The sequence below is a fragment of the Callionymus lyra genome, chromosome 10, assembly GCF_982586985.1.
Source record: "Callionymus lyra chromosome 10, fCalLyr1.hap1.1, whole genome shotgun sequence".
NCBI classification, from domain to species: Eukaryota; Metazoa; Chordata; class Actinopteri; order Syngnathiformes; family Callionymidae; genus Callionymus; species Callionymus lyra.
In genome coordinates, this window is record NC_141827.1 from 14,680,667 (window position 1) to 14,706,993 (window position 26,327).

The 26,327-nt window shown below is 37.2% G+C and overlaps 1 protein-coding gene across 1 annotated transcript; it reads left to right on the forward strand.

Moving 5' to 3' along the window:
- Nucleotides 1–327: 327 nt before the first annotated feature.
- Nucleotides 328–19,770, forward strand: LOC148070486 (constitutive coactivator of PPAR-gamma-like protein 1 homolog). The gene is made up of 17 exons (XM_087801173.1): nt 328–1,040; nt 8,276–8,522; nt 8,591–8,673; nt 9,001–9,126; nt 9,226–9,310; nt 10,080–10,168; nt 10,254–10,477; nt 11,902–11,968; nt 12,035–12,229; nt 12,295–12,466; nt 13,071–13,320; nt 13,381–13,495; nt 15,218–15,427; nt 15,494–15,677; nt 16,377–16,506; nt 16,594–16,690; nt 18,464–19,770. Exons 1-17 carry the CDS (start codon nt 567–569, stop codon nt 18,644–18,646), a joined length of 2,931 nt encoding a protein of 976 aa, XP_087657299.1. The 5' UTR covers nt 328–566; the 3' UTR covers nt 18,647–19,770.
- Nucleotides 19,771–26,327: the final 6,557 nt, after the last annotated feature.

Below are 26,327 nucleotides of genomic sequence, written 5' to 3' on the forward strand. Positions count from 1 at the left end.
GGAACTCCTGTTGTGTTATCAGTTTTATCTTGATCTTTAAAATATATACTTTATTGAATATTGTTTTGATTGTTTAAGCGCTTTGTGACCCTGGTCTGGAAAAGCGCTATACAAATAAAAAATACTTACTTACTTACTTACTTACTTTATTCAGATATGCTTTTTTTTTTCTCTCTATAGATGATTATTATTATTATTATATACTTTTGGGTTCTTAAATCTCTCTTGAAAACAAGCGTTAACTTTCTCTTTTACGTGCGTCTCTGTGCGCGGCGCAGCGTGCGTCGTGACGTCACCGCCCCTCCACAGTACACTATGGCTCCGTGAACTTGCACATGGCGGCTGTCAGCCATGGAAAAAAAAACGAAAGCGATTCGGCAAAAAACAATTTTAACCACCAAACCAAACCACCTGTGATCCACATCGACACCACCCGAGTGTACCCCTGAAAATTATCGAGGCTCTAGACCGGCTCCCGTCTGCTGTCAACGCCTGGATCTGAAAGATTTTAGGGCTTTTTTTTTCTTTTTTTTTTGGGGTCCATTTTTAAATTAAATTTCTAAACCATGGGCGTCCAGGGTTTCCAGGAGTACCTGGAGAAGCACTTCCCCAGCGCCGTGGTGCCGGTGGAGCTCCAGAAGCTGGCCCAGGGGAGCCTGGTGGGCGGCGGGCGGCACAGACCCCCGCAGGGTCCCCTAAGGCTCCTGCTGGACGCGGAGAGCTGCCTGCACCGGCTGTACGGAGGCTTCTACAGCGACTGGGTGAGCGGCGGCCAGTGGAACAACATGCTGGGCTACCTGTCGGCCCTCAGCCGGGCCTGCTTCCACAACAACATCGAGCTCCTGGTCTGCTTCAACGGCGCCCTGGAGAAGGGCCGCCTGCACGACTGGGTCAAGCGGCAGGTGAACGACAGGCAGACCAGCCAGCAGCTCATGAGCCACGTCCAGAACAAGGGGACCCCGCCGCCCAAAGTTTGGTTCCTGCCCCCCGTTTGCCTGGTGCACTTCATCCGCCTGGCGCTGCTCAAGTTCCGCGTCAGGGTGAGTGATGACGCCTGTTGAACAACAACCATCTTTTGGACTGTTTGGACCATCAACTCCTTCTTTAATATATCTTAAACCAAAAAATCCTCCTTTTATAAAAGCAAATCTGGAATTCTCATTCCATTCATAATCTACTTTAATAATAAACATTTAATAGGGGGGTGGTCAGTGGATGGTAAAAGGGATAGATTTGCATTAAAAACTGGGTTATGACCCTTTTTTTTATCATCTTTAAAATTTCTTATTATTTTTAATAAATAACTTAATTCTTATTCAATTCATTCTTCAATCAAAGGATTAATGTTGCAGTTGGTTGATCATTTTGTGAGAAAATAAATAGTTTAGACCATAGAAATATAAGATGTTAAATCAAGAAATTCCTCCTTTTATAAAGCAAATCTGGAATTCTCCTTCCATTCATAATCTACTTTAATAATAAACATTTAATAGGAGGGTGGTCAGTGGATGGTAAAAGGGATAGAGTTGCATTAAAAACTGGGTTATGACCCTTTTTTTAAAAATCATCTTTAACATTTCTTATTATATTTAATAAATAACTTAATTCTTATTCAATTCATTCTTCAATCAAAGGTTTAATGTTGCAGTTGGTTGATCATTTTGTGAGAAAATAAATAGTTTAGACCATAGAAATATAAGATGTTAATTAAAAAAAATCCTCCTTTTATAAAAGCAAATCTGGAATTCTCATTCCATTCATAATCTACTTCGCTCCCGTAACCTCTTGTTCGCCGAGTTTTCAGACATTTACTTTCAGACCATGAACTCCAACGGGAATTTTAAGATGTTAAATCAAAAAAATCCTCCTTTTATAAAAGCAAATCTGGAATTCTCATTCCATTCATAATCTACTTCGCTCTCGTAACCTCTTGTTCGCCATTTTTCAGACATTTACTTTCAGACCATGAACTCCAACGGGAATTTTAAGATGTTAAATCAAAAAAATCCTCCTTTTATAAAAGCAAATCTGGAATACTCATTCCATTCATAATCTACTTTAATAATAAACATTTAATAGGAGGGTGGTCAGTGGATGGTAAAAGGGATAGAGTTGCATTAAAAACTGGGTTATGACCTTTTTTTTTTATCATCTTTAAAATTTCTTATTATTTTTAATAAATAACTTAATTCTTATTCAATTCATTCTTCAATCAAAGGTTTAATGTTGCAGTTGGTTGATAATTTTGTGAGAAAATAAATAGTTTAGACCATAGAAATATAAGATGTTAAATCAAAAAAATCCTCCTTTTATAAAAGCAAATCTGGAATTCTCCTTCCATTCATAATCTACTTCGCTCTCGTAACCTCTTGTTCGCCGAGTTTTCAGACATTTACTTTCAGACCATGAACTCCAACGGGAATTTTAAGATGTTAAATCAAGAAATTCCTCCTTTTATAAAAGCAAATCTGGAATTCTCCTTCCATTCATAATCTACTTTAATAATAAACATTTAATAGGAGGGTGGTCAGTGGGTGGTAAAAGGGATAGAGTTGCATTAAAAACTGGGTTATGACCCTTTTTTTTTAAATCATCTTTAACATTTATTATTATATTTAATAAATAACTTAATTCTTATTCAATTCATTCTTCAATCAACAGTTTAATGTTGCAGTTGGTTGATCATTTTGTGAGAAAATAAATAGTTTAGACCATAGAAATATAAGATGTTAAATCAAAGAAATCCTCCTTTTATAAAAGCAAATCTGGAATTCTCATTCCATTCATAATCTACTTCGCTCTCGTAACCTCTTGTTCGCCGAGTTTTCAGACATTTACTTTCAGACCATGAACTCCAACTGGAATTTTAAGATGTTAAATCAAAGAAATCCTCCTTTTATAAAAGCAAATCTGGAATTCTCCTTCCATTCATAATCTACTTTAATAATAAACATTTAATAGGAGGGTGGTCAGTGGGTGGTAAAAGGGATAGAGGTGCATTAAAAACTGGGTTATGACCCTTTTTTTATCATCTTTAAAATTTCTTATTATTTTTAATAAATAACTTAATTCTTATTCAATTCATTCTTCAATCAAAGGTTTAATGTTGCAGTTGGTTGATCATTTTGTGAGAAAATAAATAGTTTAGACCATAGAAATATAAGATGTTAAATCAAAAAAATCCTCCTTTTATAAAAGCAAATCTGGAATTCTCATTCCATTCATAATCTACTTCGCTCTCGTAACCTCTTGTTCGCCGAGTTTTCAGACATTTACTTTCAGACCATGAACTCCAACGGGAATTTTAAGATGTTAAATCAAAAAAATCCTCCTTTTATAAAGCAAATCTGGAATTCTCCTTCCATTCATAATCTACTTTAATAATAAACATTTAATAGGAGGGTGGTCAGTGGGTGGTAAAAGGGATAGAGTTGCATTAAAAACTGGGTTATGACCTTTTTTTTTATCATCTTTAAAATTTCTTATTATTTTTAATAAATAACTTAATTCTTATTCAATTTATTCTTCAATCAACAGTTTAAAGTTGCAGTTGGTTGATCATTTTGTGAGAAAATAAATAGTTTAGACCATAGAAATATAAGATGTTAAATCAAGAAATTCCTCCTTTTATAAAAGCAAATCTGGAATTCTCATTCCATTCATAATCTACTTCGCTCTCGTAACCTCTTGTTCGCCGAGTTTACAGACATTTACTTTCAGACCATGAACTCCAACGGGAATTTTAAGATGTTAAATCAAAGAAATCCTCCTTTTATAAAAGCAAATCTGGAATTCTCATTCCATTCCAGTTTTCAGACATTTACTTTCAGACCATGAACTCCAACGGGAATTTTAAGATGTTAAATCAAAGAAATCCTCCTTTTATAAAAGCAAATCTGGAATTCTCCTTCCATTCATAATCTACTTTAATAATAAACATTTAATAGGAGGGTGGTCAGTGGATGGTAAAAGGGATAGAGTTGCATTAAAAACTGGGTTATGACCCTTTTTTTTTTAATCATCTTTAACATTTATTATCATATTTAATAAATAACTTAATTCTTATTCAATTCATTCTTCAATCAAAAGTTTAATGTTGCAGTTGGTTGATCATTTTGTGAGAAAATAAATAGTTTAGACCATAGAAATATAAGATGTTAAATCAAAAAAATCCTCCTTTTATAAAAGCAAATCTGGAATTCTCCTTCCATTCATAATCTACTTCGCTCTCGTAACCTCTTGTTCGCCGAGTTTTCAGACATTTACTTTCAGCCCATGAACTCCAACGGGAATTTTAAGATGTTAAATCAAAGAAATCCTCCTTTTATAAAAGCAAATCTGGAATTCTCATTCCATTCCAGTTTTCAGACATTTACTTTCAGACCATGAACTCCAACGGGAATTTTAAGATGTTAAATCAAAGAAATCCTCCTTTTATAAAAGCAAATCTGGAATTCTCCTTCCATTCATAATCTACTTTAATAATAAACATTTAATAGGAGGGTGGTCAGTGGATGGTAAAAGGGATAGAGTTGCATTAAAAACTGGGTTATGACCTTTTTTTTTTTAATCATCTTTAACATTTATTATTATATTTAATAAATAACTTAATTCTTATTCAATTCATTCTTCAATCAAAAGTTTAATGTTGCAGTTGGTTGATCATTTTGTGAGAAAATAAATAGTTTAGACCATAGAAATAGTGTTTCTGTTATCTAACGTCAACATTTTGAAATCAGTTGTATAATAAGTTGTAAAAACGCGTCTAATGTTTTAATATTGGTGTTTAATAAACACTGTATAAGATTAGCAGTAACTTTTCAAGTTCAAGACGTGAAAAGGTATCCCTGGTGTTGCCTCTGGGTCAAGGTGAACGACCTCCCTGGCTTCCATAAATAAATATGCAGTGATGAAGGTTGTTCACCTTGACCCAGAGACAACAAAAGGGATACCTCAAACACATTTGTTTTAAAAGTAAATTGCACTCAAACTCTGCAGAGATGATTTGAGATGATGTAGAACAGCAGTTCTTCTGTAAATGTATACATAAGACAAAAAGTTATAGTTGCAGGATAAAATCTTGTTCCATAGCCACACCCACTTTGCTGTGATTGGTCAAGCATCAAAGTTTGTCACCGCTTGTCATCAATCCCCCTCTAAGGGCCTCGTTGTATAAAGAAAGGGGGGCGCGATTACAGCTGGCTGAAGGAGGCGTGAAGCCCATTATTACATCATAATGGACTCCGCTCTCGTAACCTCTTGTTCGCCATTTTTCAGACATTTACTTTACGGGAATTTTAAGATGTTAAATCAAAAAAATCCTCCTTTTATAAAAGCAAATCTGTAATTCTCATTCCATTCATAATCTACTCTAATAATAAACATTTAATAGGGGGGTGGTCAGTGGATGGTAAAAGGGATAGAGTTGCATTAAAAACTGGGTTATGAGCCTTTTTTATCATCTTTAAAATTTCAATTTATTCAATTCATTCTTCAATCAAAAGTTGAATGTTGCAGTTTGTTGATCTATTTGTTCAGGCTCTGGAACTCCTGTTGTGCTATCAGTTTTATCTTGATCTTTAAAGTATATACTTTATTGAATATTGTTTTGATTGTTTAAGCGCTTTGTGACCCTGGTCTGGAAAAGCGCTATACAAATAAAAAATACTTACTTACTTACTTACTTAATATTGTGAGAAAATAAATAGTTATTGGGTTTTTTTTTCACTAAACAAAGTCATTTACCTTTGTATGTCTTTTCTCAATTGAAATACGCTTTCTGTTTTCTATCGATCGGAATTATTAAGATATACTTTGTGTTCTTGTATCTCATTTAGTGTTTCTGTGACCTAACGTCAATATTTTGAAATCAGTTGTATAATAAGTTAGGTAAAGTTTGTCACCGCTTGTCATCAATCCCAGTCTCCACCTCCAAGGGCCTCGTCGTGTAAACAAAGGGGGGCGCAACTACCGCTGGCCGAAGGAGGGGTGAAGCGCATTATTACGTCATAATGGACTCCCCTCTCGTAACCTCTTGTACGCCGAGATTTCAGACATTTACTTTCAGACTTTACTTCCTGCATCTTACAGAGTAAGTTTAATGTTGCAGTTTTTTGATCCTATTGAGAGAAAATCCACTTGTCGGAGAGAATTACAGCTCAATGCGGAAGAGAACTTGTTGGTTACAGAGATGTTTTGAGAAAGTGTCAGTCTCTATGATGTAAATCAGCAGTATATCATCATGTCCTCTGACATTATGTACTGAAGCTTTTCTACTAGAGAGTAAGTTATTTCATTGTTTAAGAATGAATTCCATATTGACACCATTTTTAGAAATAAATAAGCTGAATCTAACAAAACTGGTAAATGAAGATTTTTAAAGGGACCTCTATTGTACTCATCAGTATGTGTGTGTTTGTACAAAACTATATTTTTTAATTTAAATATTTACAACACAAAATGTGCTTGAGCCCCGCCCACTATAAACACTTTTTTTCTGGAGAGGAAATCTTGTTTACCGTAGCCACGCCAACTCTGCTGTGATTGGTGAAACAAGGAGGTTCGTCATTGCACGTATTAAATTACGAAGTTCTCGACCTCCAAAGGACTCGTTGTATAAACAAAGCGGACTTGATTACAGCTGGCTGGAGGAGTAGTGAAGCTATTATTACATCATAATGCTCTCCTCTCATGTAACCTCTCGTTCGCCGAGATTTCAGACGGGGGAGAACTTTATAAAGTAATAAATTCAAAACATGGCCATGATGAGGGACTTGCTGCATCTTGGACAGGAAGACTTTTGAAACATGAGTCAGAAGAGTCGGTTTTAGCATTAGTTGCCCTTTAAATTATATGGGATTTTAACCTAGCACTGTACCTGAAATTCGTTGGTTGAAGGCATACATAAAATGGTAGCTAGTTCATTAAAAACAAAGAATACATAAACTCCCCATAAAGAATCAGATTAATGTGCTGAACGTGTAGTGAAATAATTTAAGTTGACTGCAAGTTCCAGAAGAATAAATGTAATATGAATATTTTTATTTTAATGATTGTTTACAGCTCATTATTCAGTCTCTGGCTTAAACCGAGCACAATAAAGGTGGTGTTGTCGCAATAAGGAGATTGCTAATATCAAAATTAATTCCCTTAACTATTCATAAAACTGGACCTTAGACCTGTGATTATAAGTGATGGAAAATTAGCTTTTTTATTTATGAAAATTGAAACATTTACTGGAAATAATCTGTGGTAATCGAAAAAATAAAACACTTTTATAAAATCCTTAAATACATTTGTGTTAAACTTTCATTGCTTGAACTCCTTTTTGTCATAGTAAACATTAGATTGACCAGGAAATAATCAAGAAAATGGGAAAATGGAAGATCCTTTATTTACTATAGCGAGAAAGAGGTAAAAATAGGTCATTTATCTTGTCAAGTCCACCTTTTCCTATTTTAAAGGCTGCTGCCGTGGGATTGCATTGATCTGGGGTTTAAAATGTTAATTTTCTTGTTTTAATTAATTTAGTGTTTCTGTTACCTAACGTTAATATTTTGAAATCAGTTGTATAATAAGTTGTAAAAACCCGTCTAATGTTTTAATATTGGTGTTTAATAAACACTGTATAAGATTAGCAGTAACGTTTCAAGTTCAAGACGTGAAAAGGTTTTAAGGTGGGTCAAGGTGAACGACCTCCCTGGCTTCCATAAATACATATGCAGTGATGGAGGTTGTTCACCTTGACCCAGAGACAAACACAAGGGATACCTCAAACACATTTGTTTTAAAAGTTAATTGCACTCAGACTCTGCAGAAATGATTTGAGATGATGTAGAACGTAGTAGTTATTCTGTAAACGTATACGCAAGACAAAAAGTTATAATTGCAGGATAAAATTTTGTTCCATAGCCACGCCTACTTTGCTGTGATTGGTCAAGCATCAAAGTTTGTCACCGCTTGTCATCAATCCCAGTCTCCACCTCTAAGAGACTTGTTGTATAAAGTAAGGGGGGCGCGATTATAGCTGGCTGAAGGAGGCGTGAAGCCCATTATTACCTCATAATGGACTCCGCTCTCGTAACCTCTCGTTCGCCAAGATTTCAGACATTTACTTTCAGACTTTACTTCCTGCATCTTGCAGAGTAAGACTTCAAAATTTGAAACATGTGAGTAAGTCAGGAAAGTTTGGGTTTCACATTAGTTATGCATTAACTTTGTTTTCGGAACTTTTGATTCTATTAATCCGACGTGTTCTCTCTTCTGTCCCGCCAAGGTGGTCCAAAGCCTAGAGGACCACCACCTGGAAGTCATGACTCTGTACCGAGAGAACGGCTTCCATGGTTTGCTGGCCTACGACTCGGACTACGCCTTGTGCAACATCCCGAACTACTTCAGCTCCAACATCCTCAAACTGAGCCGGAACAGCAAAAGTTTGACCACCTGCCAGTTCCTGATGGAAGAAGTGGCCCAGCATCTTCAACTCGACCCCAGTCATTTTGTCGTCTTCGCATCCCTTTTGGGTAACTTTTGTTTGATCACGGTGGACAGATTCATAGTTTCTCATCCTGTCTTTTTGTTCCTTCATTAGGGAATCACATCTTGCCTGATGAAGACTTGGCAACTTTTCACTGGAGACTGCTTGGACCGAAACATCCATTAGTGTTGTTAAAGGTTAACTCTTTAATTACTATGTTTAATATTAAAAGAAAATTAAATATTTTTAAAAACCATAAAGAGAAATGTAAGAGGAATACCAACACGTTATGTTACTTAAAATCTGATTTAGAGAAGGTTGAATTAGCATTGTTAAACAGATTATTTAGAAACGGTTACTGGAAATAAGAAAGAAAGGTCGTCCAAATAGAAAACTGTTCTTTGGGCGACTCCGTTATGAATAAATAATGCAAACCTATTTTTGAAGATAATGAGACATTTTAAAGTCATGCTTTAACACAAGATCATGTCAAAGCTACTTTCTAAATCTGGCTGCGTCCTCAGGTGCGTGCCCACCAGCTGGTGCTGCCTCCCTGCGATGTTGTGATCAAGGGCGTGGCCGACTTTGTCCGCAACATCCAGGACACCACTGACCTCGACGCCATCGCTAAAGACATTTTTCAGCCTCAGGTATGTAACCCCCTTTAAACTGTCTCGGACGTACTGGTCTTTTACAGAAAACAAGAGCACAAGTATTTTTTCTAATGTCGAAGGTGTTGTTGTTTTCAGTCTTGCACTGATGAAAAAGTGATTCGCTTCAAGAAGGCAGTGGAGTACTACTCTTCTGCCAGCAAATCCCTGCCAACAGACTCGTGTAAGTCTCTTTTTTATTCAAGCCGTTCTCTTCCTCACTATATCACACATGTGCACGACTAACGCACGACTAACTAACAAGCTAACTTTATGTTCAAATGCTTACATTCTAAAGCAAACTTCTAAACTAGTTTTCAAAATGCAAGTACACTTACAGCACTACACCAGATCAACCAAAACGCATATTTTCTTCCATCAGAAACCTTTCACAGTAACTCAATTATGTTTCAGGTATATTATTTTGGACATGTCAGGTCTGCATGTAGTAGAAGCATGCATTGTTTGTTTATAGCAAACATTCAGTGGAAAAAGTAAGGTCACTGTAAAGGCTTGATTTGTGTTTGTAAATGGGTGCACTGTTTGCAGTTTGGGTCAAACAAACAAGAAATGTTTCCCTTGTTTAGACCAGACAGGCTGATGTTGTGCACGCTTTGTGAAGAATTTTGGAAATCTGTCCGTCTCAGTGTTAGAAAATACTAACTTAAGCACCTGAAGAAGATACGTTTGCCGTGTCAATATATTGGTAGGTTTCGACTAACCCTATCCTTGAGACAGTCACAACCACAGTATTACTGTAATAATATATATTAATATGGTGGACAATTATCGGTAATGTTACACTCTTTTATTTTATTATTAATGCATAGGGAATATATAGGGAGTTTTCGTTCTTCTGTTAATGATGTATGATGTTATTCGTAATGGAGTATTAATAAAGTGTGTACTTCTACTACTGTGATAAAATTCATGTTCACTTCATACTACAACAGTGAAGCCAAAACACCAGGAGCAGCCTCCTGTGGTACCAGAGCAAGAAACCGCTGAATCCTTCAACATTCCACAGGTGCCATCTTCTGAGGTAAGTCTTTACGGATCTCCAGACGCTCAGGATACTAACGGCTTCATTTTTCCTCTCCTCACATGACCTTCATGCGTGACTCCAGCCGTCATTCGCGCTGCCGTTGGCAGGGCTCCATCCTGTTGATGACTCGCAGAAGAAATGCCCGCAGCAGAAAAGCGATGTCAGCGATATTCCGTACGACGGGAAGCACAAGCCGCTGTATGAGAGGTCTTTTCAAAGCAACGAAGACCAAGCCAGCAGCCCTGATCACACTCAGGCCGATCTTCTGACGGATTCTCCAAAATCCACTTCTGAGACAGCTACCAAGTAAGTTCAGCACTGCATTCCATAAGAAATGTAAGTAAGTAATATTTATTTATATAGCGCTTTTCCAGACCAGGGTCACAAAGCGCTTAAACAATCAAAACAATACTCTAAAAAGTATATACTTTAAAGATCAAGATAATACTGAGAACAACACAGGAGTTCCAGAAAATCAAGGAAAAGCCTGAACAATTAGAAACGTCTTAAGATGTTTCTTAAAGGAGTCAGTAGACTCTATCAAGCGCAAGGAGAGAGGAAGATTGTTCCAAAGCTTAGGAGCAACAGCCCGAAAAGATTTCTCTCCTCTGGTCCTGAGCCGTGTGCGTGGAACCATAAGTAGATTCTGATCCACAGACCTCAGAGCCCGAGCTGGGGCGTAAGGCCGGATCAGATCAGTGATGTAAGGAGGAGGCTGACAATGAATAGATCTGAAAGTAAGAACCAGAATTTTAAAGTTGATCCTGAAAGAAACTGGAAGCCAGTGAAGAGTTTTAATGTTAATAAGTATCACCTGTATGTTCATCAGGTAAAGTCACTTCCTTAATAACAAAGCTACACATTGTGACGGAAAGACTTGAATACTTTTAGTGTTCATTCAAAAAAGTGTTATTATTATTTAGTTCTGGACTTTTCGTGATCACTTAATAATCGTTTAATCTGCGGAGTTGTGTGCACTTTGTTGCACATTATCACTCTTAGTATTTGGTTTCACCAGCTTGTCAACTTCACAGACCATCTACGTATTTTTCAGGTTACAAGGAAACAAAATTGAACTTTTTTTTCTTTTTCTTATTATTCTCAAAATGCTGATAGTCTTTATTTGAATAAATACCGACTTTGTTATTGTATATGTTATTATTGGGATGATCCCTTACGTTACATTCTCGCCTGCAGTTAAAACAAAACTCTGCATCGAGAATTTTGACCTGCTCTAGTAGAAGAACTCGCATTTCTCCGATCCTTAAAACTCTTCATTGGCTGCCAGTTTCTTTCAGGATCAATTTTAAAATCAGAGCTATTCGTGGTCAGACTCCTCCTTACATCAGTGATCTGATCCAGCCTTACACCCCAGCTCGGGCTCTGAGGTCTGTGGATCAGAATCTTCTGATGGATCCTGAACATGCTTCTGGACCAGAGGAGAGAAATCCTTCCAGACTGTTGCTCCTAAGCTTTGGAACGATCTTCCTCTCTCTCTGTGTTTGATGATCTACTGACTCCTTCAAGAATATTTAGAGAATTATTAATAATAAGTGTCTACAATGTTTATTTCTTTGTATCTTGATCAAAAAGTGGATGTCTAAACTATTAACAATGGGTTTTATTTAACTAATAATTTAACAGTTTTATAGTAACTTGTCAAATTCCAAATTAACTTTTATCTTCTTTTTTTTTCTTGCATCGCGTTTATTCCAATTGCACAACCTAAGTGACAGCACTGAGCCTCAAGGAGGACATGATGAGCAGAAGGAAAACTCACAAGAGGACCAAACAAAAGTAGGTTGGTCATCGTCAGCAGCTGAACATTCGCACACAAACCCCTCAAACCTGCTTTTACCTCAGACCCAAGCGTCACACTCTGGAGACTCTCTCAGCTTGAATGCACGGATCCCCTCACTGCTGTCCATGCCCACCAGGAGCCACATGGACCTGACCACACCACCCCTGCCCGCCGTCGCCCCGGAGGTCCTGCGGGTGGCAGAGCACAGGCACAGGAAGGGTCTCATGCACCCCAACATTTATCACATTCTAACCAAGGTCTTGTACCGCTTTCATTGTACTTTTACACACTTGAGTCGAAGGGACTAACCGTGGATTCGCAGGGGGAGGTGAAGCTTCTGGTCACCATCGAAGATGAAGCCACCATAGAGCTCCCTTCTTCAAATCAGCTGTTCCGGCCGGTTCGTCAATTTGTTTACGGGGTTCTGTTCAGCCTGGCCGAGGACTGGAAGAGGTCTGAGAGACTAGCTGCACGCAACTGCTGCCTGCCTGAGTGTGAGTCCTGTTTTCAATGTTAAGTCTCAGTATAAAATGATAGTATAGCATATATAATTAAATCATCTTCAAAGTACACTCAATTCTTATAAAACAACAATCCAAGACTTGTTTTTGTCATTATGCAATACATGCATTGTGGACTTTTTTCTTTCTCTGCATTTTATTGCATTGATTGGCCTTCAATATTTATATAATAATAATAAATGCATTTTAAACTATATACTGTACGTGCAACAAGTAATACTAATAATAATAAGGCTTTTCCTTCATTTTCTGGAACTCCTGTTGTGTTATCAGTTTTATCTTGACCTTTAAAGTATATACTTTATTGAATATTGTTTTGATTGTATAAGCGCTTTGTGACCCTGGTCTGGAAAAGCGCTATACAAATAAAAATGACTTACTTACTTACTTACTATAGTTGAATATCTAAACATCTCAACTATGATAAAAAAAATGTATTCCATTTTTTAAATTATTTAAAAATAGTATTAATAGATTAACTTATACTAAGACAATTGCAGATGACATTATAATAGTTTTATTCATCTATTTTATGATAAATAGATTTGTTAACCAAGTCAATGTATTCCCCTCTCAGATACTTGTGTCATGGTCAAAGAGTGGGCCGCTTACAAAGGCAAGTCTCCCGACACTCCGGAGCTGGTGGAGGCTCTGACGTTCAGGGAGTGGACTTGCCCAAATCTGAAGAAGCTGTGGCTGGGGAAAGCCGTGGAGGACAAGAATCGAAGGATGAGAGCTTTCCTGGCCTGCATGCGCTCCGACACTCCCGCCATGCTGAACCCCGACAACGTTCCTGCCTCCTACCTGGTGCTGTGCTGTGTTCTGCGGTGAGCTGCTGCTCGGTGACACACATGGATGTCGGTTAACTCTTTGTGTTTCCCCCTCAGGTTCATGTTACAGTGGCCGGGGGTGAGAATATTGCGTCGTAACGAACTCGACGCTTTTCTAGCCCAAGCGGTTTCTGCTAAACTGTTTGAGCCTGAGCAGCTACAGGAATTAAAGGTGACTTTTGAGAAACTTTTGTGTGATGAATGTCAGTTGAATGAACATCAAACTGTTTTCTCCACCAAAGATAAACGAGATAAGATAAACCTTTTATATGTCCCAAGGTGGGGAACTGTGTTCAGTATCAGCTCCACACGTCACAGTATTATATACACAGACTTCTATAATTTTTATTAAAGTAAAATCAAAATAATAATAATATCATGATAATCAGTTTGACTAAATCATGTTTTACTTTCTGTTTTGTATTTACTCTTTAAAATATATTATCCACTGGGATAATTTGTATTTTCGGTAACCAAATTCATCATTTTTATTTATAGTTCATAATGAAATAATGAATAATAACTAGTTCACAGTTTTTTCGTTATATGTTGCCGAACATGAGAAACTGAAATGGCGTTCCAATATTTGTTATTGTGGAATATATGCCAGTTTTATTCATTCCTGTACTATTAGAGACATAATTTACATTTTTGAAGCAAAGATAATAAACAAAAGAAAATGCAAAAAGTAATTTAAAATGTAAACGACAAATGTATGAAAACATGGATACACATTTCTTTTTAAAATGTATATATTTTCGGTAAAGTACATTACTGTATGAGACAGGCATGTAATATTGCACTATATATATTGAATCAATGTCAACATTTTGACGTGTGAGTCATATCCAATAGGCAAGGACAGAAAACTTATTCAGCTGAATATTATTCTACGTTTTGATGTAGCCAATGCCAAAAAAAAAACATGATTTAGAAAATGTTCAGCTCCGCTCAAAAATGTCTATTTGTGTCACTGTAATACCTTTTTGGTGAGCCTCGATTGTTGTTGGAAGTTCAATAATTAAGAATGATTTGACATGACACAACATTAGCATGTAAGTAAATAAGTAAGTAAATAATGGTTATAGCGCCTTTCTAGAAGAGGGTCACAAAGCACTTTAACAATCTAAAACAATACATTTGAAAATATATACTATAAAAGGCCAAGACACATAAGACAAACACAGGAGTCCCTGAGAAAATCAGGGAAAAGTCTGCACAGATAAAAATGTCTTAAGATGTTTCTTGAAGGAGTCGGTAGATCATCAAACACAGAGGGAGAGGAAGATCGTTCCAAAGCTTAGGAGCAACAGCCTGGAAGGATTTCTCTCCTCTGGTCCAGAAGCGTGTTCAGGAACCATATGTAGATTCTGATCCAAAGACCTCAGAGCCCGAGCTGGGGTGTAAGGCTGGATCAGATCACTGATGTAAGGAGGAGCCTGACCATGAATAGATGTGAAAGTAAGACCCAGAATTTTTAAATTGATCCTGAAAGAAACTGGCAGCCAGTGAAGGATCGGGGAAATGTGAGTTCTTCTACTAGAGCGAGTCAGAATTCTTGCTGCAGAGTTTTGTATTAACTGCAGGCGAGACAGCTCCTTCTTGTTTAGACACAAAAATAAACTTTTACATTCTAAATGAGAAGACACAAATTAATGGATTACAATCTCCAGATCGTGTTGTGACATCATTTTCCTAAGTTTATAGACTTTTTCTTAGTTGAAGAAAACCGTTTCTGGTCAGTCGTGTTGTTGACTATTATACTGTTTTTGCTGGCTTTTGCTCTGTCCAGGCTCTTAACATGGTCTTCTCTCTCACGCCTCCTTCATTCATCGTAGACCAGTTAACCGCTGAGCAGTGCTTGATTGAATAAACCTGGATGGTTCTTCAACAGATCGACAGCCTAGACAGCAGAGGGGTTCAGCTGGCTGCTCTGTTCATGAGCGGCGTGGACATGGCTCTGTTGGCCAATGACTCGTGTGGGCAGCCCATTCCCTGGGAGCACTGCTGCCCGTGGATGTTTTTCGATGGCAAACTTTTTCAGAGTACACTTGTCAAGGCCAACCGAGAAAGAGCTCTGCTTATTGACCTCTGTGATGGTCAGGTAAGGGTCACCACTCTTATCGGTGTCCAGTCCTTAACTCTAACTTTGTAAAATGTCGGACAACAGACGGAGCTGGTGGCCAAAGTGGAGAAAATGCGTCAGGGTATTCTCGAAGGCCTTAATTTCACGCGTCCTCCTCCTCTGTTCCTGGCACCTCCGCCATCTCCTTGTGTGATTCCTTTCTACTCTTCTGCCTCTTCCTTTTACCCGCCACCCCTGCATGCACAGGGAAGAGACAGGGGGATGTCAGGTTAGTCTAAACAGGATGGAAACGTATTGTCAAATATTTTTTTCTCTTTACAGGTGACTTAAAAAACAGGCAGCAAGTTTGCCTTTTTTAGTCATTATTAGCTAAGTGGCTCCTTTACTATATATTAATGGTTTTATAATTTTATTTTCACGATCATTATCTACATTATTATTATTATATACATTATTATAATTATCATTATAAACAATTTCATCAATAAATCAATAAAGTTTTACCTTACCTTACCTTATCTTAACTGTATAACTTTTTTTGTGATTCTTTTTTTTAAGCTAAACTCTACAATAGGAACAAAATAAAAAAAGATTATTGGCAGGAGACTCCAGTTGTTCAAATCTGGTTTAATCATTAATACAATTCACTTTTGCTCACTGATGGTTTTGACACTTATTTCAAACATAAGTAATTAAACATGCTAATCTGTTGTAATAGAGATTCTAAAGAGGAAAATATCGGAGTGATCATTAGCATAGTGTGTTTGTTAGCCAGGTATCAAATTAACAATTTGGTCATAAGTGACTAGTTAGCGTTATGACCAACCTACTTAACTACTCACCCGTTCATTCATTCATGGTAAGGTAATTATATGCTATTATTAATACATATCACAGATGTAAAGTTAACACTAACCCATATATGGTTAAGTACTTTTAACCAATTTTCCTTCTGTATTTTCTGCAGAGACTCCAGGAAAACCTTCACACGGTGGTAAGCTGGAAATCGCTGGTACTGTGGTGGGGCAATGGGCCGGTTCTCGACGCCGGGGGGGGTTTCCAGTCCAGGTGGTGTCCGTTGGTGGTCAACATAGAGGGTAAATACTAGATGGAAGCCAACCTCTAGCTTCCGCTTCTACGCCAAAAAACCTTTCTTTTAATTGAGGCGTTTCCGGTTTCCATAGTCGCCCCAGAGGTGTCATCTCGACACCAGTCATCAGGACTTTCAGCCGTGGGGGGATGTACCCTTCTCGAGTGTTCCAGAGTCAGAAAATCTACTTGGTGAGTTTGTAAATGAGTCCTCGGACAAATCATCTTTCCTATCAAGCACTAAAATCGTTGACCTGCTTCTTGTAGTGACTCAGGGTTTTAAGTTTAATAAAGATAAACGTATCTATGGTTAATTTTTAACCTCGACTTAAACCCTGAACATAGACGGTATAAGTAATCTTTGCTCTTCTTTGAGTGCAGTACTAAAGTGGAACCAGTTCACATGCCTTTCTTTTAAAATTTAGCATTATTAATTTAATTATGTTTAGATGTAAGTAGTTAAAACCTTTTTGATTTTCCATTTATTTTCCCTGCTTTAATATCCTGCCCTTTCGTTTGTGTCATCTTTTCAGTCATTAGTTCTCAAAGCTCTACGACTTGGGTCACAGGATATTACGCTAATATCCATGTTATGTTGAAGCTAGTGTTAGCCACTGTATGCTTTGCTAAATAACACAGATTTTTTTTTAAATTTTTTTAATCTTGCTGTATGTTGACCTTGTACGCTTCTAAAGTTGACTTATAAATGAAATAAATGATTTTTATTATTATGTTAAACTAAAACTGAACATCATGATGATCTAATGATTTGTTTGGATCCCAGAAAAACAACAAAAAAAACTCACAGACAATAAGTCAAATTATTGATAAAACAATCAAAAAACTTCCCTGCTCAGTTACTGTAAGTGAGCTGCTCTTTCATTATGGCACTGAAAACAACATTAACCCTTGTGTTTTCTCTGGGTCACCTTGACCCAGAAATGGAGAGCACACATTTAGACCACTATCAGAAATCAAATGTGTTTGTGGTATCCCTTGTGTTATCTCTGGGTCACCTTGACCCAGAAATGCAGAGCACACATTTAGACCACTATCAGAAATCAAATGTGTTTGTGGTATCCCTTGTGTTATCTCTGGGTCACCTTGACCCAGAAATGGAGAGCACACATTTAGACCACTATCAGAAATCAAATGTGTTTGTGGTATCCCTTGTGTTATCTCTGGGTCACCTTGACCCAGAAATGGAGAGCACACATTTAGACCACTATCAGAAATCAAATGTGTTTGTGGTATCCCTTGTGTTATCTCTGGGTCACCTTGACCCAGAAATGGAGAGCACACATTTAGACCACTATCAGAAATCAAATGTGTTTGTGGTATCCCTTGTGTTATCTCTGGGTCACCTTGACCCAGAAATGGAGAGCACACATTTAGACCACTATCAGAAATCAAATGTGTTTGTGGTATCCCTTGTGTTATCTCTGGGTCACCTTGACCCAGAAATGGAGAGCACACATTTAGACCACTATCAGAAATCAAATGTGTTTGTGGTATCCCTTGTGTTATCTCTGGGTCACCTTGACCCAGAAATGGAGAGCACACATTTAGACCACTATCAGAAATCAAATGTGTTTGTGGTATCCCTTGTGTTATCTCTGGGTCACCTTGACCCAGAAATGGAGAGCACACATTTAGACCACTATCAGAAATCAAATGTGTTTGTGGTATCCCTTGTGTTATCTCAGGGTCTCCAATGACGCTAAAACAAATATTTTTTGTGGTATCCCTTGTGTTGCCTCTGGGTCAAGGTGAACGACCTTCACCACTGCATATGTATTTCTGGCAGGTGGGGAGGTCGTCCACCTTGACCCAGAGGCAACACAAGGGTTAAATGGGAAAAATTCCCACATTCCAGATAATCTTACAAAATGATATGACAACTAAATTGATTTAATTGCCTGCCCTTTACTAACCTTTCCTCTACTTTTCTACCTTTCTTTTCAGAACAAACCTGCCTATCGACCTGCCTACACATCCCAGGGCAATGTGGTGAAAGAATCAAAGGTGCCGGAAGAGAAGAAATCCTCGCCGGTGATGTGCGACGACTCCACGGTGGCGAACGGCGTCGAGCATGTGGATCCCGATCTGCCGAACGGAGATGAAGAGAAACACGCTGCTCTCATCTGACCTGAAAGTGCCTTTTCAGAGACTCGAATTTGTGCAATACTGATCCATACTCAAATGCACTAAACCTAGACAGTCGCCATAGAGACGGGGCTTGGAGACAGCCGTCTTAAAAGAGAAGTGAGCTAATTTGTCTCAAGTAGGTTAAAAAAAACCAAAAAAAAGCAACAATTTGTTCATTTTTTTTATCCTTACAGATAAAAAACTGTGAAACTTCAAGGAGGCACATTTTTCATCTGGCATAACGGAGACAAAAGTGAACTCATTTCAGACAAGTGGTTCATTAATCTACATTAATTAAATCTCTAGATGTTTCACTTAAGTTTAACAATTATAAAAGTTTAAACAATAACATTATGACCACCTGTTTCATATTGTGCTGGTTGCCCTTTGTAATGAAAACCATGAGAGAATTTGGTCAAAGTATCTGAATGAGAATAAAAATGAAACATTTTAATTATGCTCAGTGTACATCTTTACCTTCTACAGTGAGAAACCATCACCCGACTGTTGCATACAGTTCACTAAATATGCTTCATGGGTACAAGTAGACCATAATGCATCTTCTCCAGCAGAGAGAAACCAGCTCAATATTTGGTAGGTGGCTATAACTCGATGACTTGTTTGCGTACAAATGCGTATAGATTGCTTTTCGTTTCACCTGTTCTTCATTATGTTGAAAAGTGATTTAAGTTTAGTTAAAACTGATTTAAATTATTAGCAATATTTGATTTGAACATCTAATCCATATGGTTGGTTCATGTCTCTTTAAACAAATCATTACATATATTTCTTAGCTGTTAATTATCACAAGTAAAAAAAAAAGAAGTTTTTTTGTTATAAGTTATATGTCAATGTTGAGTTGACTTGCTTAATTATAAAGTTTAACACCAATTTTGCTGGTTTTGTTGTCACGAATCTTTTCATTATGATGTAAGTCATACCTTTGATTTTCTGATAGTGGTCTAAATGTGTGCTCTCCATCTCAAAGCATTTACAGTCTGCACTGGATGTATGTGGATCAGAAAGTCTTCCTAACTTCTAAAACACGGTTAGTATGGCTTGCTGAAGAAATGAAGTGTACATGAAGGCAATGCTTAATAAACTATATTCTCTAGTAGAAATAATTGGCCTTTTGATTATTCATTCCTCCTTGTAGCTGCAGCTTGTCGGCATTAATATTTGACGTATGCTAGTTTACTGATGGCTGGCACATGACTTGCCTTTGTAGTAGAAGGATGCTGGGGGTTGAAACTGCCAGGCATGGGGTCTAGAGGAAGACCAAGGGGAGAGGGGGATACAGAGAACAGGGTTAGATGGAGGAGTTTGATTCGCCGTGGCGACCCCTGAAGGGAGCAGCCCAAAGTAAAAGAAGTTAAAACGATATGCATACCAGCATTATCGCTCCAATGATGACACCATCTCTTCAGTGGACACCATACCTCACCCTCCAGGGCAACCCCTCTAGGTCTGAGCCTTTTTGGTGAACTTCACAACCACTTTTAACACAACCGCCCTGCACACCCTGGTACAGAAGTTCTCTACATTAAATCGACTCCTTTTGGTTACTAGACGCTCAGGCTCCTAAACCAACAGACCACACACTGTAAGTACATCTCCTTCCTGACGCTCAGTACTGAGCCTCCTCCTGTTCACCCTGATGTTCAGCAACAAAAACTAACTTGTGATGATTCCATCCATCCATCCATCCATCCATCCATCCATCCATCCATCCATCCATCCATCCATCCATCCATCCATCCATCCATCCATCCATCCATCCATCCATCCATCCATCCATCCATCCATCCATCCATCCATCCATCCATCCATCCATCCATCCATCCATCCATCCATCCATCCATCCATCCATCCATCCATCCATCCATCCATCCATCCATCCATCCATCCATCCATCCATCCATCCATCCATCCATCCATCCATCCATCCATCCATCCATCCATCCATCCATCCATCCATCCATCCATCCATCCATCCATCCATCCATCCATCCATCCATCCATCCATCCATCCATCCATCCATCCATCCATCCATCCATCCATCCATCCATCCATCCATCCATCCATCCATCCATCCATCCATCCATCCATCCATCCATCCATCCATCCATCCATCCATCCATCCATCCATCCATCCATCCATCCATCCATCCATCCATCCATCCATCCATCCATCCATCCATCCATCCATCCATCCATCCATCCATCCATCCATCCATCCATCCATCCATCCATCCATCCATCCATCCATCCATCCATCCATCCATCCATCCATCCATCCATCCATCCAAGCCAAAAACCAGAGAACAACTCTTTTTTTCGGCTGCTATAAAACCTTTGAGCATTCGTAAGGAAAATATTATTTGAAATTGTGTATAGAGATATATATTATATTGATATTAGAAAGTATTGTATTTGAACCTCTTCCAAGAAGGTTTTATTTTTTTGGGGTTATTTTGTTTATGTTTTGTTCTCTTGGTCATGCCATCAGGCACCATTCTTGGTGATTGGAAAGACGATTTCAAATTCTTGAATCTTGACAATTAAAATGCATTCCATCATCTATTGCTGTAAATTCAAACTGTGTTTTGAGCCATTTGTACACTTTATTTTTTAATAGCTGTGTCAGTTCACTGGGTGTGGTGCTTGACGTTTCTGTATATTCGGTGTCCTGACAGAAACAAGCTACTGATGTGGGTTTCTCAAGACAACAGGAAAACTTTTAGAAGGGATACGTTTTGTCCTCCATTAGAGCCTCAGAGCAGAGCCACTGTTATAAAGAGCCAGTTGGATTTGTATTTTCATTGTGTCAAGTTTTAATCTCTGATACTAAACTATTAACTGTCATGTCCGGTATTGATGGGTGGATGAGGCGTCGCGATGTGGCTTTAACTGTATCATGATACAGTGTGAAAGGCCACTAGATGGCACTCTCGGTGAGAATGATGCCAGGTTTCTTTGAATTAGTAGATCAGATCATCAACCCATCACTAGGGACTAGTAAGAATGTACACCAATCATAACCATCTACTTCATCTCATGTCAAGTGTAACGGTGTGAGCTACAAGCTGCGTCGTGTTGTCCAGCAGAACCATTAGTTGCTGTACACATATATATGCTTGTACATTAGACAAATGCTTTGTAGTCGGTTGTTTTGGCTGCACATATGAACCAGTCACAGTGCTCACTTTTGACCACAGTCTAGTCCAAGATCCTCAATAATTACAGTGATTATTACAGGGGCAGTGGAACTGGCACGTGGCACAGAAAAAAAGGTTTACTGAAGTTCCCTTTTTAAAAGCGGGAAAACGTATAATGCAACTTGCTCTCAATGAACCACATATTTGAGTATTCTAGACTTACAATCATTAACCTATGAAGACCTGGATTCAGAAACACTATCACCTCCAACTTCTCAAAACCAGATGATGTAGAACGATTATGAAGCCATCTAGTGGTTTTTCTTAATGAAGAAACTCATGAACCCATCACTAAGTGAACCCATCACTTTTCCATCAAAAGCAACCATTGATTTCCACCTGTTGTCAGCAGCTGAAACTAGTCTATGTATACTTTTTATCCAGGGGTGGGTCACGGGAGGAAGAGCTTCAACACATGAGGCCCAGACTTTCCTCTCCCCAGCAACATTGTCTAGCTCTTCCAGGGGGGGGCCTCTGGGTAAGGTAAGAGATGTAGTCTTTCAACAGGTCCTGGGTCTCCTGGTGTCCAGGAGGCAACCTCATCCCATTAGTAGCCATCTATGGGGCCTGGCCCAGCACAGTCCGACAAGGCAATGTTGGACCACCTGTGAGAAGAGCCAGGGATCCGACCCTCTGCTTCAGAAACTAGCTCTAGGGTCAGCCTTAACTTGATTCTCAAATGGACACATTGGTTTTCCAGATGTGCGTTGCCATTCTAGTACTTAATTGAAATGACAACAACAAGTTGTATTTTGGGTTTATCTAGATAGAAGATTGCCATTGACGCCCCTACCGTCGGGAACGCCATCCACATGGCCATCCGTAACGCTGATTCACGGCCGCTTTTGAAAATTCATCTTAAAACCCATCTCTTTAACATCACTGATGACAGGGGTCCCGACCTTTTTTGTACAGCGGACCGGTTAAATGTCAGGATTATATTTGAGGACCGATGTTCAGATAGAAAAAAGTAGAAATACAATAGCATGAGCCGCAAAAAATACACCTTCCTGAAAAATACTTCCCACTGTAACGCTGATCCAGCAAGAGGTCTGGACTGGTTACAACAAGTATATGTATATGTATATGTGTGTGTCTCCTTTTAGAGACTGTATGCTAATATGTGAGTATTTTTGTGTTGTATGGAATGTCTCTGAAACGGAAGTTTTGTTTGTTCTTTACTCATTTTTACTAGTGATAAGAGTCACAACGCTAATGATTTTTCAGAGAAAATCTGTTTTCTGTTTCTAGATTAAACACCATTTGTGCACTGATAATAGAACTTTTTTTCTTCTTCTTTGATCAGGGGTTGGACCACCAGCTTACAATACCAGACACATCACTTTTCACCCTTTTTCTTTCTTTCTTTTCCCTCTATCTCGTATGTAAGTAATTATTTTTAAAACATGTATGCACTCTTTATTATTGCGTGTTAGCGTGTTTTTGTACCTTGTAAAGCGCTAAACAAAATGCATATATGAATTAATATCATTATTATTATTATTATTATTATTAGTAGTAGTAGTAATTATTATTAGGAATATCTCCAAAATAATAGAAACATGTCAATCAAGTATTTATTTACAAGGAAAGCAGTCGTTGTAAACTAATCGCTAATAGCACTACTGAGATTAAAAAGATGCTATATTGAAGAGCGTAAATCTCTATTGTGTAACCGGTAACATGACAAAAGCTTCAGCATAACGTTACAAAAATGTTTAAACATTGACACTCATTTGTTGTTTTGCTGCTGGAATGGACTGTATCCTCTCATCCCCAGTCATCGCCAGTATCTCCCAGGATTTCTTTGTTCCTTAACTTGTGGAGGATGTATTTAGCAGCTGGAAGTATATTGCAACACAAAAATGAACAAACAATGTGAATATTTGCATAGGAAATAATGATTTAGATGTATACACGTGTTATTAAAATGTAAACCATTAAATAACTATAGTCAAAATAAAAAATAATTTGAAAGAAAAATCGATACAGTCACATGAAAAACGAATCACTGTTAATAACTTAAATTACTTTATTGTTAAAAATAAATATATATGTGCATAATACAGTGCATGTATATGTAAGTAAGTAAGTAGGTAATTTTTATTTGTATAGGGCTTTTCCAGACCAGGGTCACAAAGCACACAATCAAAACAATATTCAATAAAGTATATACTTTAAAGGTCAAGAAAAAACTGATAACACAACAGGAGTTCCAGAAAATCAAGGAAAAGCCTGAACAAATAAAAAATTCTTAAGATTTTTCTTGAAGGAGTCAGTAGATCATCAAACACAGAGGGAGAGGAAGATCGTTCCAAAGCTTAGGAGCAACAGTCTGGAAGGAATTCTCTCCTCTGGTCCTGAACCGTCTTCATGAACCATCAGTAGATTCTGATCCACAGACCTCAGAGCCCGAGCTGGGGTGTAAGTCTGGATCATATCACGAAAACGAATCACTGTTACTAGGTTAAATTACTTTATTGTTAAAAAAAATATATATATATATATATGCATAATACAGTGCATATATATGTCTATATATATGCTTGTGGTAATTGTTGTTTATTTAATAAAAACAAGAAAACTTTTTATTTTGCAAATCCTTATTTTTAAAGATTATCTCATCTTTGGGTCAATAGTTATTTATTTGTTGTTTTTTGTTTTAAGTGACGTAATGGCCTCTGAGGATGTCTGAGAGGAATCTTTTTCATGTATTTGTGACACAAAATGGTCCAGTCCGAGCTTTTATTCCTCCTGGAAGTATATTGCAACACAAAAATGAACAAACACTGTGAATATTTGCATATAAAATAATGATTTATATGTATACACAGGTTATTAAAATGTAAACCATTAAATAACTATAGTCAAAATAAAAAATGGAAAAATCAATACAGTTTCACGAAAACGACTCACTGTTAATAACTTAAATTACTTTATTGTTAAAAATAAATATATAAATATGCATAATACAGTGCATGTATATGTCTATATATATGCTTGTGGTAATTGTCGATTATTTAATAAAAAACAATAAAACAATAAACCATTCAATAACTATAGTCAAAATAAGAAATGATTTGAAAGAAAAATCGATACAGTCACACGAAAACTAATCACTGTTAATAACTTAAATCACTTTATTGTTCAAAATAAATATATATGTGCATAATACAGTGCATGTTTATGTAAGTAAGTAAGTCATTTTTATTTGTATAGCGCTTTTCCAGACCAGGGTCACAAAGCGCTTAAACAATCAAAACAATATTCAATAAAGTATATACTTTAAAGGTCAAGATCAAACTGATAACACAACAGGAGTTCCAGAAAAGCCTGAACAAATAAAAACGTCTTAAGATGTTTCTTAAAGATCCTCAGAGCCCGAGCTGGGGTGTAAGGCTGGATCAGATCAGTGATGTAAGGAGGAGTCTGACCATGAATAGATCTGAAAGTAAGAACCAGAATTTTAAAGTTGATCCTGAAAGAAACTGGAAGCCAGTGAAGAGTTGTATATGTCTATATATATGCTTGTGGTAATTGTTGATTATTTAATAAAAAACAATAAAACCTTTTTATTTGCAAACCCTTATTTTTAATGATTATCTCATCTTCAATATTTATTTATTTGTTTTTTGTTTTAAGTGACGTAATGTCCTCTGGGATGGTCTGATAGGAATCGTTTTCATGTATTTGTGACACAAAATGGTCCAGTCCGAGCTTTTATTCCTCCTGGAAGTATATTGCAACCCAAAAATGAAAAAACACTGTGAATATTTGCATTCGAAATAATGATTTAGATGTATACACAGTTTATTAAAATGTAAACCATTAAATAACTATAGTCACAATAAAAAATGAAAGAAAAATCGATACAGTCACACGAAAACGAATCACTGTTAATAACTTAAATTACTTTATTGTTAAAAATAAATATATATATATATATGCATAATACAAAACAATATTCAATAAAGTATATACTTTAAACGCTTTGTGACCCTGGTCTAGAAAAGCGCTATACAAATAAAAATGACTTACTTACTTACAGTGTATATATATGTCTATAAATATATGCTTGTGGTAATTGTTGATTATTTAATAAAAACAATAAAACTTTTTATTTGCAAATCCTTATTTCATGATTATCTCATCTTCGGGTCAATATATATTTATTTGTTTGTTTTTTGTTTTAAGTGACGTAATGGCCTCTGAGATGAATCGTTTTCATTTATTTGTGACCAAAAATCCCTTCCAATTATATAACTGAACAACAAAAAAAAAAGAAAAAGAAGGAGGAATTGATTCAGGACATTCATTCATCTGCTTCTTCTAACCTCCCCCCCTGACGTAACTGTCACCTTTATTTATTTATTATTTCTTGCTTTTATTTATTTATTTATTTATTTCCCGACGAACGAGGAGAGTGTTTTGGAGTAAAGGGGGGTGGGGGGCAGAGGCAGTC

What these genes read in the sequence shown, in the direction of transcription:
- LOC148070486 (XM_087801173.1), top strand. Translation starts at nt 567, where the DNA reads ATGGGCGTCCAGGGTTTCCAGGAGTACCTGGAGAAGCACTTCCCCAGC. An exon ending in CACAGGTGCCATCTTCTGAG is followed by an intron (nt 10,169 to 10,253) that starts GTAAGTCTTTAC and finishes GCGTGACTCCAG; the next exon opens with CCGTCATTCGCGCTGCCGTT. An exon ending in GTGCTGTGCTGTGTTCTGCG is followed by an intron (nt 13,321 to 13,380) that starts GTGAGCTGCTGC and finishes TTTCCCCCTCAG; the next exon opens with GTTCATGTTACAGTGGCCGG.